Genomic DNA, 20,156 nt, shown 5'->3' on the forward strand with positions numbered 1-20,156 from the left:
TAGAAAACCCCATCGACTCAGCCAAAAAACTCCTTAAGCTGATAAGCAACTTTAGCAAAGTCTCAGGATACGAAATCAATGTGCAAAAATCACAAGCATATCTATACAATAGTAATAGACAAACAGAGAGCTAAATCATGAGTGAACTCTCATTCACAAATGCTACAAAGAGAATAAAATATCTAGGAATACAACTTATAAGGGAAGTGAAGTACCTCTTCAAGGAGAACTACAAACCACTGCTGAATGAAATAGGAGAGGACACAAACAAATGAAAAAACATTCCATGCTCATGCATAGAATCAATATCATAAAAATGACCATACTGCCCAAAGTAATTTATAGATTCAGTGCTATCCCCATCAAGCTACTATTGACTTTCTTCACAGAATTAGAAAAAACTACTTCATGTTTCATATGGAACCAAAAAAAAAGAGTCTGTATAGCCAAGAATAAGCAATCCTAAACAAAAATAACAAAGCTAGAGACATCATGCTACCTGACTTCAAACCATACTACAAGGCTACAGTAACCAAAACAGCATGGTACTGGTACCAAAACAGGTATATAAACCAATGCAACAGAACAGAGGCCTCAGAAATAACACCACACTTCTACAACTATCTGATCTTTGACAAACCTGACAAAAACCAGCAATGGGGAAAGGATTCCCTATTAAATAAATGGTGTTGGGAAAACTGGCTAGCCATATGCAGAAAACTGAAACTGGACCCCTTCCTTACACCTTATTCAAAAATTAACTCAAGATGCATGAAGGATGTAAAAGTAAGACCTAAAACCATAAAAACCCTAGAAGAAAAGTGAGGCAATACCATTCAGGACATAGGCATGGGCAAAGACTTCACAACTAAAACACTAAAAGCAATGGCAACAAAAGCCAAAATTGACAAATGGGAACTAATTAAACTAAAGAACTTCTGCACAGTAAAACAAACTATCACCAGAGTAAACAGGCTACCTACAGAACAGGAGAAATTTTTTTGCAATCTATCCATCTGACAAAGGGCTAATATCCAGAATCTACAAAAAACTTAAACAAATTTACAAGAAATAAACAACCCCATCAAAAAGTGGGCAAATGATATGAACAGGAACTTCTCAAAAGAAGACATTTATGCAGCCAACAAACACATGAAAAAAAGCTCATCATCACTGGTCATTAGAGAAATGCCAATCAAAACCACAATGAGATACCATCTCACGCCAGTTAGAATGGTGATCATTAAAATGTCAGGAAGCAACAGATGCTGGAGAGGACGTGGAGAAATAGGAACACTTTTACAATGTTGGTGGGAGTGTAAATTAGTTTAACCATTGTGGAAGACAGTTTGGTGATTCCTCGAGGATTTAGAACCAGAAATACCATTTGCCCCAGCAATCCCATTACTGGGTATATACCCAAAGGATTATAAATCATTCTACTATAAAGATACACGTACACATATGTTTTCTTGCAGCACTATTCACAATAGCAAAGACTTGGAACCAAACCAAATGCTCATCAATGATAGACTGGATAAAGAAAACGTGGCATATATACCATGCGGCCATAAAAAGAATGAATTCATGTCCTATGCAAGGACATGGATGAAGCTGGAAACCATCATTCTCAGCAAACTAACACAGAAACAGAAAACCAATCATCGCATGTTCTCACTCATAAGTGGGAGTTGAACAATGAGAAAACATGGACACAGGGAGGGGAACATCATACACTGGGGCCTGTCGGGGGGTCAGGAGTAAGGGGAGGGATAGGATTAGGAGAAATAAGCATGTGGGGCTTAAAACCCAGATGACAGGTTGATGGGTGCAGCAAACCACCGTGGCACATGGATATCTATGTAACAAACCTGCATGTTCTGCACATGTATCCCAGAACTTAGAGTATAACAACAACAAAAAAATGAATAGCAGCTGTAACTAAAATACCACTCTGAAGGACTGTAATTGCATTATGATCTCTAATACTCTCTGAGACAAAGCATACTAGATTGCTAGTTTGTATTAATTTACTTTCTCATTCAAATAATGTAATACACTTGTAATCCCAGCAGTTGTGGAGGCCAAGACAGAAGGATCCCTGGAGCCCAGGAGTTTGAGACCAGCCTGGGGAACATAGTGAGATCCCGTCTCTATAAAAATGTTTTAAAAAATTATCCAAGCATAGTAGTGTATACCTAGTCTTAGCTTCTCAGGAGCCTGAGGTGGGAGGATCCCTTAAACCCAGGAGTTAGGGGCTACAGTGAGCTATGATCATTCCACTGCACTCTAGTCTGGGCAACAGAGCAAGACTTTTTTTCAATTAAAATAATAAAAAATAATAATAGTGTAATAAAAGCATCGAATGTGACTTCTGTTTTTCTGCAATCACACTAAAATGTCTAATTGGTGCACTGACATTAAGTGATAATAATTATAATGTAAAATTTACATAAGTATTTTGTTTTATCTTGTTTGTCACCTGCCACCCCCCTGCTAATTCATCCTCTATTCCTCTCTGTGCCACAGGAGGCTGATGTCTGTGAACAGCTTCACTCAGACTTCCTTGCCCTGAGACATTTGCTGCATCTGGCTAATGGGGGAAAAAAAAGATAAGAGTATGGGAATAAAGATAAATTCGAGTCTTTGTTTCTGCTGCCTCTATTCTGCCAGGCTGTGGTTTTGGCAGTGGTTGTTTTTCTCCAATCAAAATCAGATCTCTTACTGGGTGACTCCTCCCAGTGCTCATTTCACTACACTAACACTTCTCTCTTCAGGTCTACCTGTGATAACAGCATTCCACTGTTGATCCCCAATGGCTCACCATCCCTTACTAATTAGTTACTTTGCCTTTCCTGCCTATACATCAAATATGATACCTTCACTAAACCCTACTCATTTAAGCACTGTGAACATGCATATCCATCTGTGTCCACTGGGACCCTGAAGGATATCATAGGCCAGATGGTTCAGAAATAAAGTTGAAATGTGAGCAATGATAAGGAAAGGAGAATTTGTTACATACCAGTAAAGCAGCACAAATTGGGCCATGGATAATATAGAGGAGATGGGTATCAGAACTGATCCAGCAACTAGAGAAAACATAAAAACATTATGTTGAAAATTTTTATTTTACATTATTCCAGTAGAAATAATAAAAAGAGATTTTCTTACTTGTCATTGTAATATAAGCTTCTAGCAATGGCATGTATACAAGCAGGAATCAGTGGAAATCCTGTAATACCAAAGAAAAAGAAAATAAATTGGATTTTTTTCTACAGATGGTATTTCAAAAATATATAATTAAATACAAAAATTCAAAGATACTCTAGAAGCAAAAAAACTAGCCACTGTATATTTGTTGAATAAACATTATTTGTATAGTCAACAATACACATTATAAAGTATTAGATATTTACATTTTTATGTTTGTGTGTATATGTGTGTATGTTTTCTTCTACTATAATTCATAGGTCATTTTGAATCAGTGGACTTCAGAACTTAACTCTTAAGATGTGTTTCCTAAGCCACAAGGATTAGAAGAAATTCAGCATTCATGTACTTTCTGTGAGATGGAATTGGCCAATATTTGGTACATTATCAGATGTGGAAAAAAGGTGAGAATCACAAGAACTTCCACTATGAGAGAGATTACTACTAGTAAGCCATTATTTGAAGAAGAGGAGAAAAAAAGAGATTAATTTATGTACCAAAAATTTGGCAGGCTTTGAACATTCTAAATCAGCTCTTCCAAATATGAAATTAAGCAATGCTTTATAAAGTTAATCAGAATACACTAAAATTGTGTGTGTGCGTGTGTGTGTATATTACACCTCTGTATATGTTTTTCTTTCTAGATATAGATGATAGCTTAGATAGATGATAGAGAGAGAGAGAGAGAGAGAGAGAGATAAATAGATGATAGAGATGGAGATAGATAGATAGACAGATAGATAGATAGACAGATAGATAGATAGATAGATGGTAGGGTAGATATATGATAATAGATAAGTACAACTTCAGTTTTGTTTCTGGAAACTAGTCCTGTTAAATTCATTTCTGCACTTCATATTTTGTATTATTCCAGTTATTTTTAATATGTCAGAAGTATATCACTGTTTTCTTTGTGAATAATACCACATCAGAAGATTGTGTGGAAAAAAATAAATCTGTTGCATGCCTTTATTCAATTACTAATCCCTCTACTCTTATCATAAAATGACAATATTTTAAACAAATATTTTTAGAATGGAACTTCAAAGATGTTTAAATCCAATGCTCTCATTTTACACGTGGCAAAAATGAATATTCAGAATAGTAAAAAGACAATCTTTAATTTATCATTCTACTTCTATTGTTTTAGTCACTACATAGTCAGTCAAGATACCCTATTCATTGGCATATTCAATAGAAAAAAAGACACTATTATATATTGACTTGTGACTACTGAAAACAATGGATGAGTCAGTGATTCTTTGCTTAAAATGTTGCAATTTGCAATAATAGGCAAAAGTTAATCACCTGATACTTTAAAAATGATTACTCATTGGTATATTCGTATTACAAAGGAACCTGGCATCCTCCAAAGGCTTTTTTAATCCATGGAATCAACAAGTATGTATAACGACACTTACCCCAGCCAAGAAAATAATACCACATTAAGTGTTGCTTCTCTGCAAACACAGCCACCACGATGAGTGTGTGTAGATAAATGCCTTCACAGAGCATCCAAAAGTAATTACAGCCCATCAGGTAAAGATGAATGAACTGGGACACTTTGCAACTAACCTGTGAGAAGAAAAAAACAATATTTACTTGTTTATGAATTGACATGTAAAACAATAGTTTTAGCTCAGGAAACATGGAACTTTCTCCCCTCCACACAAAATCCCATACATTAATGATTAGGATTTGTGGAATGCCAGTCTTCCTATTCATCTAATGATGCCTTTAAAGTTTTTAGCCACAGACTCCAAAGATTTATAATGGTATATCTTCCAGAAAAATGTCTAAATTCTAAATCTACTTTATTTAGTGAATGTGTATTTTCTGAATGTGTTTTTGTTATTATGTAATTATAAGTATAAAAGTGTCACACATAAATAACTTTACACTTATTTACATCATCATGAATCCCTTGACTGTTGCATTCTGCTGAAAATAATAGTAATTTTACAACCAATTCATTAAAAGTGCCCAAATACTTGAAAAGTTTTGCATATTACATGCTCCTCATGCAAATGCTTATTAAATAATCATCTAATATATCCATAGGTTATCCTATCCAAATATGGGGTTTGAGGGCTTTGTGTAAGTAAAAAGAGGACCAGATTATTGTTTCCCTTCTGTTTTTCCTGAGGTCTCCATTTTTGCTTCTCTACTTTAAAACAGGCAAGGAAGAGAGACATTCAAATTACAGCAAAGAAAACACAAAAGAGTAAGAGTGACAGTTTACTCCCTTAAAGAGGAGAATACAATTAAAGCTTTCCCAAAAATACATGACCTGTTACTCCTATTGGCTCCAGTTTCTAGTCTGAAAATCAATAAATGTTTAGTGGCAATTATCATTATTTTTGAAATAGTTTTTTTAACCAAAAATAAAATTGAAAAGAAAATGCACTGGATTGTTAATATTGGGTTATCACAGAATAATAATAATGGCATTTGCCCAGGAGTTAGCCTAAAATACTTTTACAAATATTGTTTTATTTAATTCTTATAGTAGTCCTATGAGGTGTACGTTATCATTAGGCATATATTTTATAGATGAAAAAACTTAGTACTAGAGAAGTTAAATGATTTGCTAATATTTATACATCAATCATATCTACAACTTGAACATTCCAATTTTGTTTTCATTATATACAATGCCTCCTAACTAAAGGATATTTGTAAAACCTATTTATTCATTAAATGTATCTGCAGAATACATAACATTAAATTTTAAATAATGTACCTTTATGTAAAACACAGCATTATATTAAAGTTCACTCAAAGGTGAAAATGAGATAGTCTACTATATGGAAAGAAATTACAAATCTCAGCTTCAACTTTTTATCTAAAGAGTTTTTAAATATTTATATTTAATTGGGCTTCTAATTCTTGATTTCATTCAAAAAGTTAATCGATAAACCATTACAATAAAAAAGAATTAAGAACATACTGCAGAAAATTATTTCTATGCAGGGCATTAGTAATTCAGACAAAACAAAAATATATGACAATTTATAATTTGTTTATTAAACACATCTTTGTGTACAAATACGAGATTTAGAATCTCATGCTCTGCAGCTTCAAGACAAAACTCTGAATCTCCTTGTCTTACAGAAATTCACTCTAAAATGGCAGGACATTAGCCAGATTTATATGTTGCTAATTATACCCCAGTGTGTTTTCTAATCCAATGACTTTAGAGTGGAACATATGCAAGATTAAGCAATCCGGATGCACATGTGCAAGCGATGCAGGGAATTTTAGAATTTTGAAAGTTACTCTAAAAACACACATAAAACACACACGAGACTGTTTATTGACCCACTTGTTAGCAATTCTTTCCCTTCCTGATTTCAGTCACTAATTTTTTCTTTTAAAAAACACTTTATGTAGACTCATACACATATACAAAATATAGTAAATATTCCATAAACATTATAAAAGCAGATAATTTTTACAATTTGAATGTATGTTTATGTATTCAGATATTTTAATTTAAACATTTTCCATATGCATATAGCTTACACAAAATATATACATTTAGATAAGTAAGTTTTAAACTATGTTTTAAAAATATGGCCTGTAAGGCAACAATTTATAAATGTTTATTGAGATCGAACACTGTAGTTCCTTTTGAAACGTTATGCTATGAAGTTTAATCTCAAGTAGGATACGTACAGTTCATTCTTTTCTGGTTTTATTGACTTTTTAAAGTCAACCCGATACAAAAAAATATACTTTATTTAAGTTTTCCATGTGCATGTACTATTTTTTCGAACTATGCAGAGTTCATTGCTTTGAGTTTTTCATTTGGATTGAATAAATATTATGTAGTGATAAACTATTATGTCTCATAGCAGGAGGACTCTACAGCTATAAAATGAAGTGAAGATATGTGTATATGTATAAATAGCTGAAGCAAATAAATATATTACACTTTTTGATGTTCACTCATTATATCTTGGGGAATATTGAGAATACTCTGGGGGAATACTCTGTAGAGTAGATGTAGCTCTATTCTAATGTAGAAAGGTAAATATTTCTCAATATTCCCCAAGATAGAAAGACTTGAAAATATACATATATGTCAGACTTGAAAATATACATATATGTGTACTTAATTATACACATTATGCATATATCAGCCATGTTCCCCCTTTCCCATTAGGCCCTTGAACCAAGGGCACAATCTTGGTTTACTTACAGGATTTGTGGCTACTAAGGCCTGGTTGTTGGCCACTGCAGTGAGGTGAATGATTGTTACAACAGAGTTACAAACAAATGAGAAGAACAGATTTTTGTGTAAGGTAATCCTTTGGCAACTTAGGCTCCTAAAAAGCAAGAAAAACAAGTGTGTTCACATCATAAAATGTTTATTTATTAATCATTATTCAAATAAGATACATTCCCAATTCATAGCAGCTGTTCCACTTTTGAAAGAATTATTTTTTCTCCCTAAGATCCACTCATTATAAAATCTTAATTAGGGAAAACCTGTAAGTGCTTAAAACCTAGAGACAAATGAGTTGCTCCAGTAGAGGTAAATATACATAGGGCTAGAAAATTTGCCTGTACAAGGCCTCCACATGACTTTCTCTATTAATTTCTGAACATAATTAATAGTTTAACTCATTTTGCAAACATTGGGATTCAGTAAAGTTAGATAATTGATCAAAACTTATGCAACTGATTAATTTGAACACTTTGTATTTGCTGTCAGATTCTCATGTGGATAACTCTTTTTTCATTATACCATATATATTGTTCTGTTTAAATATAACTGTGTGTTTTGTTGTGATGATGGTCATTACACAGACTAATCTGGAAAAAATAACAAAGTATTCAGAATAGATGAATTGATAAAAATGTAAACTTAGCAACCAATGAGATTTGCTCAGCTTTACTGAATTTTTCTAATTGGTGCAGCCATATGTAAGGTAAAAGTAATACCACCTTTTACTAGAGTTCCTCTTTTATAAAACAAAAGAGAGTTCACTGTGTGGAGTTCACATAGAAGTAGATTTCAACAAAAAGTGCCACTAATGATAAGTGATGTCACTCTTAGATTGAATCCACCTCTACTCTAAGAAGATTGTGCACATATGACTGCCTGCCTATGTTCAAGCACTACCTCCTTTATAATGCATTTACTCAAAGGCTCATTATGATTAAAGTTTCAAAATAATAGCATGGGATCCACTTGTACCTGAATATTTAATGTCAAGTGTGAACTCATATGAAGGAAGACCTGAGGAATTATTTCACTAGAGGCATACAATTTCATGATGTGTGTGTGTGTGTGTGTGTGTGTGTGTGTGTGTGTGTGTTTTAAATGCCATCAATATGATCAACCTATATAATCCACCATATATAATTCAAGCCAAAGGCTTCTATTTTGGAAACTTTAAGGAGATCTTTACCTTATTTTATCACTACATCTCTTTATCTTAAATAGACTGTGTGCCCAGGATATTAGAATTAAGATGGGATGCCAAGGTTTTCTGTATTTAAAAATGCAGTTTAGAGTATATTGCCTCTGAAATTGCCTTTCTTCCAGCTACAGGTCAGTGATTCCATATATAGCTCTAGTAATTAAAGAGCCTGGAGGAATATTTGATCCAAATCAATATTTATAAATTGTCAATATATGCCTTCTACGAGACTTCTATGAAAGGATGCATGGGCAAGATGGCTCTTGGAACGACTGCTGAGTGTGTGTAAGACATTCATATGCCAACAAATATGTGAAATCCAGCTGGAATCCATCAAAATAGAAACAACTGGAACCAGCTAGTATTTTCATATTAAAGAGTAGTTTACTTTGGCCTGACTTTGTAGTGTATGGGAGTAGTGACAGAGGCAGTAATCAGGCCTTATCTACAGATTATTGATTATATTCTATAGAAAAAAAGAATCTTTGAAAGTTTTGAACAAAAGAGTGGCATGATTCCTGCTATTACTTAGGAAAATTCAACACTGAGAGAAAGACAATCCTATTTTTGATAAAATGCCACAGCAATGACATAATTACTTTCTGTTCATTGAGCATGAAGAGAGTTAATGAATATCAGAAAAAGTCTAGTAAATAATGTTATTTTCAAATCAGTTATATTATGTGTGGTTTATTTCTGTAATTCATCAGTGTTCCATGATGAAAGTTATAGACATACAACATTTGTTCATATGGTCTTATTTTAAAATGCCTGCTTTGAGCTTAGCTATGTCTATTGAGTGCCAAGTATTGTTTAGAAAGGAACTGCTTATCCATGCAAATATACATGTTTTTAGTAATACAATATAAGTAACTCAGCTACCATCAAGGGAAAAAAAGTAAAGCATTTTTCTTAACTGGATGATTTTGTCATTTTTCTGCTGAGCACACATATATCTAAGTCCATTGGCTAAGACATATCTATAAATAACAAAATTTCATAGTTTTCAAACTATAACAAAAAGATTGAGAAGGTTTGCTTAAACAGCAAGTAAGATATATTCGTAAGAAGTAAGTTGAAATAAAGGAAAGCAAACATTGAAAGAGACTTTCAAAAACAGAACTATTCTGCCATTAAAAAAAAAAATGGACTTCTCTCATTCACTGCATTACAGATGGAACTGGAGGACAGTACATTAAATGAAATAAACCAGGAACAGAAAGAAAGCCTGCATGCTCTCAATCATTTGTGGAAGCTTTAAAAAAGTTGATTGCATAGAAGAAAAAAGTAGAACTAGAGGCTGGAAAGGGTAGGGGGAAGGTGGAGATAGGAAGAGATTTGTTAAAGGATACAAAATTACAGCTAGATAAGAGGAATAAATTCTAGTGTTCTGTATCACTGTACGATGACTATAGTTAACATGTAGTTTTAAATAGCTAGAAGGATTATGTGGGCATATTGCATGATAGTAAAAATTAGAAAAATAATTAAAGATAACTACAAGAAGGATATTGAATTTTCCCAACACAAAGAAATTATAAATATTTGGGATGATGGATATGCTAATTATCCTGATCTAATCCCTATATATTATAGATTTCTAAACATCACTGTGTATCCCATAAATATGTACAATTATTATATGTCAATTAAAAAGTGAAATAAATAAGACATGATAGAACAGCTGAAAGATAGGAGCTAGGAACATAATAAATACATTTATATTTTAACTGTTTATATTAATAATATTCACATGTTGAGAGATTGGAAGGGAGTAAAATAAAATGCTAACTGTAGTTAGTTGATGAAAAAATTTAATCCTCTTGTATACAGTTAAAGTTTAATCCTATTTGTATACAGTTAAACATCCTCTTGTCTTGAAAGGTAAGTACTTAAAAATGAGCTGCCGGTATATATTCTCTTCCAAACATGTCATTATTGTGAGTCAAACACACACACACACACACACACACACACACACGACTTCTTATTCTCTTAGTATGGGATAAAAGGATATACCGTATTTCCCTTTTTAAGACCCAAACAATATCATTATGGGTAAAGTTTTGAAATAATAGAATGAAATTCCCTTGAAATTTATTGAATATTTAATATCAAGACAAAACAAGTTCTTAAGAAGATGCATTAAATAATTTCATTACAAAGACATTAAAGTTTTTTCAGAGTGTTTTACACAATTACCCAAATAACGTGGTCAGACTGTATAATCCACCCTATATAACTCAAACCAAAGACTTCTGCTTTGGAAACTCTGATATCCAGTTTAGCTGCCCAAATTGTAGTAAACTGGACCATTGCCACATCATTTCATTTAGTGTTGTGTAAATATGTCCTACTGTCTACAATACTAACCTTTTGCTTCAGTTTCTTCCATTTCTACCTCCAGGCACTGTGCAACTTGAACAAATGCAGATGCTAAGTAACATATGGTTTCTATCAATGTCTAGTGTAAAAATGGCTCAGATTTTTCTGACGATGCATATTGTTTTTTTCTAAACATATTCCTTAACACATGTAAGTAGATTGGTACAAATAGAATCAACTCGTAAGTGAAAACCAAAAACATGTCATTGATAAACACATGATTTGTTCAAATGAAGCCCTAAAATATTTGTATATTTTTTCAAATACTAACCTGTAACAAATTTTACCTACTTTAAATTCTTAAATATTTTTATTTTATTCAAAATAGTAAAAGCAATTATCTTAGAGGCTTAGAGAACGTTTACAAAAATCTTTCGCTTTCTTTAAATTTTATAATCTCCCTTTCTATCCCAGCATAACCACAGAACAGAAAATGTGGTTTGTGGGTCTGGATTGTTTCTATTTCGTATTTTTTACATATAATTATTTTAAAATGCTATTTCAATATGCAATTTTGGCAAACAGAGTTACAGAGGCAGTTGATATTATTGTGTCAACAAAATCATTATACTTTATATGTAATGAAACTGTGTCTTTCAATTCACTTTTGGAACAATTTTAAAAGCAAGTAGCGTCAAGTCACTGTGTAGTTCAGACAGTGAATCTGAACTCTGCCATCTATTGACGGTATGACTTTGGGTAAATTATTTAAGATATTGAATCTTTAATTTTCTAATCTGTAATTTAGGGATAAAAATTGTACTTCATAGGATTGACTTGAAAGTTAGAGGAGGTAAATCACTTAAACTCTTAGCGTAACATCTAACCCATGATAAACACTCCATGTTAAGTTAGCTGTTGTTTTTTAACATAATTATCATATTGCTGATTTTAATCAAATGCTCTAATGGGTTTTAGGTACAAATAATAAAATAGCATGCAGGTTTACCTCAATAATGTAAAACTTCCTTTATATTAAAATATGTATATTTTAAGTAACTCAATCAAACAGAAAAAGTCATTTTTTTCTTACCAAACAGGAATTAGCATTAGACAGAATTTCCATATGATAAAGGGCAATACATAAAGCAACCTAAATTATCTTCCCAAGAAATTTCATTCTTTCTATAGTTGTTGTCAAATTGCCAGGTTCACTATCATGCAGATCCCAAATACTATAGTACTCCATCTTCAAACTTCTGCCAGTATATGGACAATAACCTTGCCTCTGTTTTCCATTTGCTTTTGACATGAGCTAAAAACTTCCAAACTACTTTTCTCAATACTAATTATGAGCAAAATGAATCATGAAAGGGGAAAGTACAAGCAATATAAGAATAGCACAGTCTACAAAGTATTGCTTTCTTATTCTACCTTATCTAATTTAATTTCCAATTTCTCAGATCTTTCCCCCCCAAAAAACACTAACAATGTATCCAAATGGAAACCGTCAATCTGAACATTGCTACAAACAATAGGCAGGAAACAACAAATACATTAAAAGAATCAGTAGTGTGACTATCTTTTGTCTATTCAACGGAACTCTCAAGTTGATGGAATCACATGTTTACATATGAGAAGTCTATAACCTCTTTCAGTAGCTCTCTTTTGGAGGCTGCTGGTGATCCAAATTAGATTAGGCCAGATTAGAAAGAGTGTGAGTATTCCAACCAAGGTGTTCCATGAAGGTCCTAGAGGAGAAATGATTGCTCTTCCTCCATTATGCTCCCTCCTCCCATGCCCTTGCATTTCAGGGCTGCTGACTTAATGAAATATAGGAGTATCAGGCTGCATAAGGAACAGCCATGTTCATTTTGTATGGACAACTGATTTTCTACCGTTTGTGAACTGCTTTGGTAAGGCTGCTTTCCCTGGTGTTCTAGTGAACAGGAAACCAAGAGAAGAAAGTCTTTCTGAATCCCTGTGATTCTTGGGCTCCAAAACCAACCAACCAAACAAAAACCTTTTCAGAGGCAAAATTTATAATGATAGCAGCCACGATTTTTGAAACCCTTAGAATATCCCCAGCACAGAGATAAGCACTAGAAAGTCCTTATCATATTTAACAACTCCTTAAAGTATTATTATCTTTTAATAAAATGGAGGTAAGTTTCTCAAGGTTACACTCTTATTAAGTGATCTATTGAGTTTGAATTTTGAAGTTCTCAAGAAAGCAATAAGGCTTCTGACTACTTTATTATCCTGCTAGTCACTTACTATTGGATAGTAATATTTTGGGGACTGTTACTAGAACTGGGGAAACAGTTGTGAATAATACAAAGCAAAACCCTGACCTCCTATGACTCCTATTATAGCGGACGGTAAATAGGCACATAAATTAAACAATGTAATCCCAGATAGGAAGACATCCCTGTTTGTCGAAGCCCTGAGCTTAAAGTTTCTGAGGGGCAAGAACAGGCCATGTGACAGAGTACAAGGTAAAAGTCCACGATGGCTTTTTTCCCATTCTACAGAATAAGTAAATTAAATTCAAAGAACATAACTTACTGAATGGCTTTTTGATTCTGAAGTTCATACTCTTTTATGTTATACGGCTTTTTTAATAATTAATGAAAAATTGTTTACTTTATTCTTTTTAAAAATGATCCCCATCTCTTTCATGTAAGACCTTCTTGGTTTTTGACATCTTAATGTTTCATCAGCAAATGTTAGCAGCATAATATCCAGTCACTCTGTTTTTTTCTTTTTCCTAAATACTAGAAATAGACTACAGTTTTGAGAATGTGCTTTGACTTTCTTCTCATATATGTCTGTGGGTATGATCTAGAAAAATAAACTGTCTATAATAATGGAAAACCCAATTGTGAAATATATTCTGACTTTTGGGGAAAAATGCCATTTATTTCTATTTTCTATTTCAAATAACAAAGTTTTAATCTATTCAAATAATGATATAATTTTCAAAATGTATTGTCATTCTATTGCCATGAAAATGTAGGTAGGCTTAAATTAAACAGCACATATGATGAAATTCACTATTCTGAAGTTGCATATTTATCAAATATATCCGTAGGAATAAAAATATGCATATTTAATGTGGATTTGTAGCTTTATATTTTTTATATCTTAAGTCCAAATTATCTAATTCAGTTACTGTATTTACTTTATATTTCCATACCTGGGACTCTTCTCCATAAGCCAGTAATAGCAATGACCTTATAGCAGAACAGGTTAATGTTAAAGCATGTCCATTATTTCTTGCACTATTCTGTCCACATTCAAACCGTATACTCTATGTAGAAACGCAATTATTTTCAATTCACTTTTGGAACAACTGGAAATGAGATGCAGCTAAAATGGACATATTTGAAACATTTTGGCACGATCTCACATTATGGAATAAGAATGTTTTCACTTCTCACAACATTCAGTTTGAGAGGGATGGATTTTTATGTTCACTAATTGATTAAAATTCGTTAATTTGGAGATAGACTCAGTGAGTATGACCCAATAAAACATTTAAGAAAACCTATAGTTCTCACGTCTGTAATCCCAGCATTTTGGGAGACCGAGGCGGGCGGATCACGAATTCAGGAAATCGAGACCATCCTGGCTAACACGATGAAACCCCGTCTCTACTAAAAATACAAAAAAAAAAAAAAATAGCCGGGCGTGGTGGCGGGCGCCTGTAGTCCCAGCTACTCAGGAGGCCGAGGCAGGAGAATGGCGTGAACCCGGGAGGCGGAGCTTGCAGTGAGCGGAGATCGCGCCACTGCACTCCAGCCTGGGCGACAGAGCGAGACTCCGTCTCAAAAAAAAAAAAAAAAAAAAAGTTAAATAAATAATATCTAATGTTAAGCTGAAGGAAACCTGGGATACAGACCACAGAATAGGCTATATCTCAGGACCATAGTGTATAACAAATTTACAATGACTAAATGAACGTACCGTGAGTTAAGAGAGCAAGGGTTATGCTGGGTAGGCAGTGAAGGGTGTGCTGTTCAGGGAACACTAGATGACTGCTTTTGAACTCAGTCCTTGTCAAACCTCTGACAGTGCAGTATTGCCAGGTTTTAAATCAATGAAAAGTCAAAGTTCCAATATGTCAAAACACGTACAACATCAGGGTAATTAGTAGAGCAAACTCTATAGGTTTCCATGTAGAAATTCATTAATAGCTGTGTTTAAATATGGTTTAAAGATTAATCATGTGGGAGGCTGAGGCAGGAGAATCGCTTGAACCGGGGAAGTGGAGGTTGCAGTGAGCCAAGATGGCACCACTGCACTCCAGCCTGGGTGACAGAGCAAGACTCCATTTCAACTACAACAACAACAACAAAGATTAATCGTGCACAATTTTCAGAGAAAAGTTATAGCTTAAAGAAAAACTATACTTGCTCTAATTGAAAAAAAATATGAAGAAACTGGAAATGAGATAACAGTTCACAATACTGTTTAAATATATTCAGATGTGATCTAAGAAAAAAATGAGAATTTTGGTCATTTGTACTGAGAAGCAGAAGTACAAGCAATAACAGGTTATTTTAATAAGTTAAATTTGAATGCTTTGATCTACCAATTGGATAGAGGTTATTTTTCTGAATTTTATTTGGGACCTATGGCAAGTACCTACAGAAGATATCATTGTTTACATAGTTCCAAATATGCAACTTGGCTTTTAAATTGTTTAGGGTCAGTGTCTGAATGTTAGCAAAGATGTTCTTTAAAAAAATAAATAAAATAAAATAAAATAAAATAAAAAACAACAGCATTTTCTCTTTTTTTCTATAAAAGTTGGATAGATGTCATATGCTCTCTTTTCTGTGGAAAAAGGATGAAGCCTTTTGTCTAGGTTGTAAGAGTGAGATTTGCTCTGCTCTCTGATTTTAAACAGTAATTAAAATATAATTTGTAACTAATTCCAGTAAAGTTTATTTACTTATTTTTTTTTTTATCTAAAGGGTTCCACTTTGTTTTTCCAAGAATCATTACGAGTTAAGAGTCATTGCCTCTCAGGGCTTGGCAAGCCTTAAAGTTATGTCTCTTTCTCTTTTCCCCTCCCTCTCTGTTCCCTTTCTTTTTATCTCCTGCTCTGACTTGTTCCTTAAATTGGCTCTAATATAAAACTGAAGTATATCTGGTGAATACTGTTTTGTGTTCTCTGTTTCTAATTTAAAGAATGGATGAGTGGCAGACTTTTCTCTCTCTAAATAAAAAATAACAAACAGTATCCTAAATCAATTTTTTGTATGGTTCTTGGTTTTTATTAGGGTGGGTCAGTGACCCTCAATTACCAAAGAAGGGGGAAAAAAATTCCCATACTGAGTAAGCAAGAATAACTACAGTATCAGGAACTGGGTTAAGAAACAGAAAGGATCTGCTAATAGATATTTTTATACACAATGAATGATTTTCTGTGAAACATCAGCTCCTCTAGGAATTGTTTTCGGGTTAGTTGGACGAAAGCTAATAATTTCTATTGCCCCTGACTTCACAAGAACATGATTCATGAACCATTCAAATTCAGTATTTTCTGAGGTGACCCTGTTCTTCCTTGGATCTAGCTGCAGAGTCTTTCATCTTGTTTTACACAGATGCTTCTACTGATTTGAATTTTAGAGTCTTAGTCTAATGCCTTTCTTTGTTGATGGAGACGAATAAGGCCAGACAATCTTAAGGGACATGTTGAAGGTCACAGATAAGACATGGGCAAGTCTGTCCTATATGTTAGCTTCAAAGTCAGTTCATGTCTTCATTCCTTAAAAGTTTATTGAGCGCCTGCTATGTGCAAGATCCTATGCTAAGCCCTGAGATGTATAAAGAAACAAAGCAGAGGTGGCTCCTGCTTTCATAAAGCTAACTTTATAAAATTATTTTCATTAATTCTAGTGACATGTCCGGTAGATAATTCTGTGGAATAAATGTTAGACGTATCTAAATTCAAAGACTAAAAATTCCTTAATATTGATTCAAAAATGGAGTAAGCTACATGTTAGCTTCTGGTCATAAAAAAGTCTTATTACTTTTGACTGATTTACTTAACCATAGCTTTTCCTATCGTAATTATATTATTAATTTGGTTACAAAAATGTTCAATGTTTACTTATTTTTTTACATGAATATTTTCTTTATAAACATGGTCCATTTAAAACTAGAACCTGAACTATTTAATTTTGTTTTTAAAGATCTTACTGATATAACATACCTACCAGAGCTAAATATTTATATTCAAACCTTGTAATGGACTAATAAGAAGTGAGAACAATGCCAATCATAGATAACATTTTTTGAATCAGACAATCTGATTAACACTACATCTCACTGATAACCCTGCCATCATCTCAGTCCTTATAGCAAATCTATGATGTAGATACTAATATGATCTGCATTTTTAACACACACAACTGAGGATTAGAGAAATGAAAAAATATGTTCCATGGTACCCAGCAAGTAAGTGACAAAGTGGAATTTGAGACCAATTCTGCCTGTCTAAAGAACACTCTCAGGCTGGGCACAGTGGCTCATGCTTGTAACCCCGACAGTTTGGGAGGCTGAGACAGGAGGATCACTTGAGGTCAGGAGTTTGAGACCAGCCTGGGTAATATAATTAAACCCCATCTCTAAAGAAAAAAAATAGTTAAAAAATTATCTGGGTGTGGTGATGTGTGCCTGTAGTCCTTGCTACTTGGGAGGCTGGGTGGGGGAGGATTGCTTGAGCTCAGGCGTTTGAAGCTGTAGTGAGCTATGATCGTGCCACTGCACTCCAGCCTGGTGACACAGTGAGAGCCTATCTCTAAAACAAGAAAGAAAGAAAGAACACAGTCTCCTGTAATCACATCTAGACATACAGAAAATATTTAAAATGCTCTACATGAGTTTTACTTGAAGACGGTTTCTCATGTTTTACCTAAGGCCTGAGAATTATAATAATAAAGGAAAATTTGCAGTTTTGCTTCTTTCTTTTCAAATTCATTTTTAAAGATTTGTAGAGTCAATTAAAATAATTAAGTGAACTAGAACACAGATCAGGAGAAATCTTGAAAATGTTACTTAATTAATTAGAAAATAAGTAAAATTAGGTGTAAGACTAGACAATCTCTTCACTGCTTATGGCTTATAATTTCTATCTATTGAAGTTTTACCCATCATTGAAGCATTTGCTTCAATTAGAGTATCACCTCAGGAATCTTCAGATTCTATGAGTTAGAATGGTTCTTTCCTTTCTCAGTGTCCCCCAGGTCTTTGTATCTCCAGAATAACACTCATTGTTTTGTTTTGTTTTGTTTATTTTACTTTGTATTACTGTTACATATGAGTATTTCAGATGACTACATAAATGTATTCTGAGTGCCTGTATGATTGATATAGTCTAATAAAAAAATTAGTAACTCTTACTACTTATTGAGGGGCTCCTAAATGCCAGGTCCTATATGAGTCTACTTTGCCCAGTATTTTAAATAACATCATGACCCATTATAAACACACACACACACACACACACACACACACACACATCCCTGGGGCTTATTTAAAGCAAAATCAGGCTAAGTCCATACTATTAGCAAATAGACATGACAAGTTTGGAATACATCCCATGTCTTAATCATTATCTTATACTATCCATTAAAATTAAGTTATGCCTCAATTCAAGTTCATACCTCTCATACTAACTCACCATTGAAAAATTCTTTTTTTTTCCTTTCAGTTCACTATATGGAATAAACAGTTAATTGTACTTTCAGTAAAAACTTCAAGTAGAAGCAAGGTAATTATTTGAAAAACGTATTTTTTCTTTTATGTAGAGGTCAAATTTCTTATATTGGCAAGACACTCATTTCCTTTAACAAAGTTTTGCCTATGTAGCATGTTATACATCTTGTTTAAAAGCATGGGCATTTTAGCAAACAACAAATGCATGTATTTATTGCACACAGTAATCTTTATTTTAAAAAAATATTATTTTTCTAAAAAATTGGCCTATTTATATGTAAAACATGAGAACAGTATTTGGGAGAACCAAATTTCTGGCCTCTCTTTCGGAATGAGGAATGTGCCTACAGGTTGCATCCTTAAAGTTAATAATTTAGTAAATATATACACAATATCATTTTTAAAAAAGCACTTCTCCATAGATGAAATAAACATTCTCTGATTTTAAATTTTAACCCTTCAATTAAAATTTAAAATTAGTTGTGAGTGTCAGTTGAATAGTATTTGTTCTTAAATGAAACATACATAAAGACAGATATAAAAATATTGAACATGACTTGATTCCAATTCTTTATCAATAAGAAATACAGTTTACGTGTGTAGATTAAGCTTGCAAAATACTTTGACAGATACCAACTTCCCTGATATGGAGATTGTATATTTTGATTAAAAAGTTAACTCTTTCATTCTAATCCTCTTTACTACATTACTGTTTCGTTCGTAGATTCTTGGGCTTGGAAAGAGCATTAAAGATCCTCAGGTCCAGCTATGAACCCAGGATAGAAAAGCCATCTACTTCAACTTTCCTGATAGGTTAACAGCTAATTTCTGTCTGAAAACCCTGAGTGACAGGAAGGCAGATGGCAAGGTTCATTACATTTTGTTTAGTTATATTCATTTTTTTTATTTTTAAATTGAGCTTTTTTTTCTGTTTGTTATTATACCAACTGTATTCTTAATTATAGTAATTTGGATTCTTGAAGTCATACATTGTGCCTTATATATTTTGTCTTTTTCTGGCTTAATGCTCCTGGTATGGTACCTTGATGCCCTGATCAGTTGGTATTTTCTTCAGTTTCTTCACTTGATAAGTTAATTTTTATGATATCTTGCTTTGCTCTCATATAGTGAGCCAGGTGAATAAGTGGTCTGATTAGAGATTTAAAATTGAATACTGTACATTTGTTGGTGTCATTTGGCTTGCAGTATTGTTTTCACTTGGCAGCTCTACTCTTATCTAATTAGTTCACAGCAAGCATTTTCCATTAAATCGTAGACTCTTTCACATGAAGGAACATAATTAATTTTGCATTTGACTTTAGGAAATTGGTGCAGGACTTTACTTATCTTTACTAAATTCCAACTTGTTTGGGACCGTATGACTTAGAATTCTAGAAACCATTGTCCTCCCTGTAGCCACTGGTTTTGACAGGCAAATGTAATTGTTGTATTTCC

At 33.3% G+C, this 20,156-nt stretch overlaps 1 protein-coding gene across 2 annotated transcripts in view; it reads right to left on the minus strand.

Annotated features, from left to right (window-relative positions):
* The window catches only part of CALCRL (calcitonin receptor like receptor), a 100,897-nt gene that overhangs the window by 12,097 nt on the left and 68,644 nt on the right, over positions 1-20,156 (minus strand). For both annotated transcript variants that reach the window (XM_003907710.4, XM_017946704.3), the window contains 4 exons: positions 7,418-7,544; positions 4,635-4,788; positions 3,175-3,235; positions 3,026-3,092 (listed from right to left, as the gene is read on the minus strand). In XM_003907710.4, the coding sequence (XP_003907759.1) occupies positions 3,026-3,092; positions 3,175-3,235; positions 4,635-4,788; positions 7,418-7,544 (409 nt within the window). The remainder of the gene's footprint in view (positions 1-3,025; positions 3,093-3,174; positions 3,236-4,634; positions 4,789-7,417; positions 7,545-20,156) is intronic.

This window comes from Papio anubis, chromosome 10 (assembly GCF_008728515.1).
Source record: "Papio anubis isolate 15944 chromosome 10, Panubis1.0, whole genome shotgun sequence".
NCBI lineage: Eukaryota > Metazoa > Chordata > Mammalia > Primates > Cercopithecidae > Papio > Papio anubis.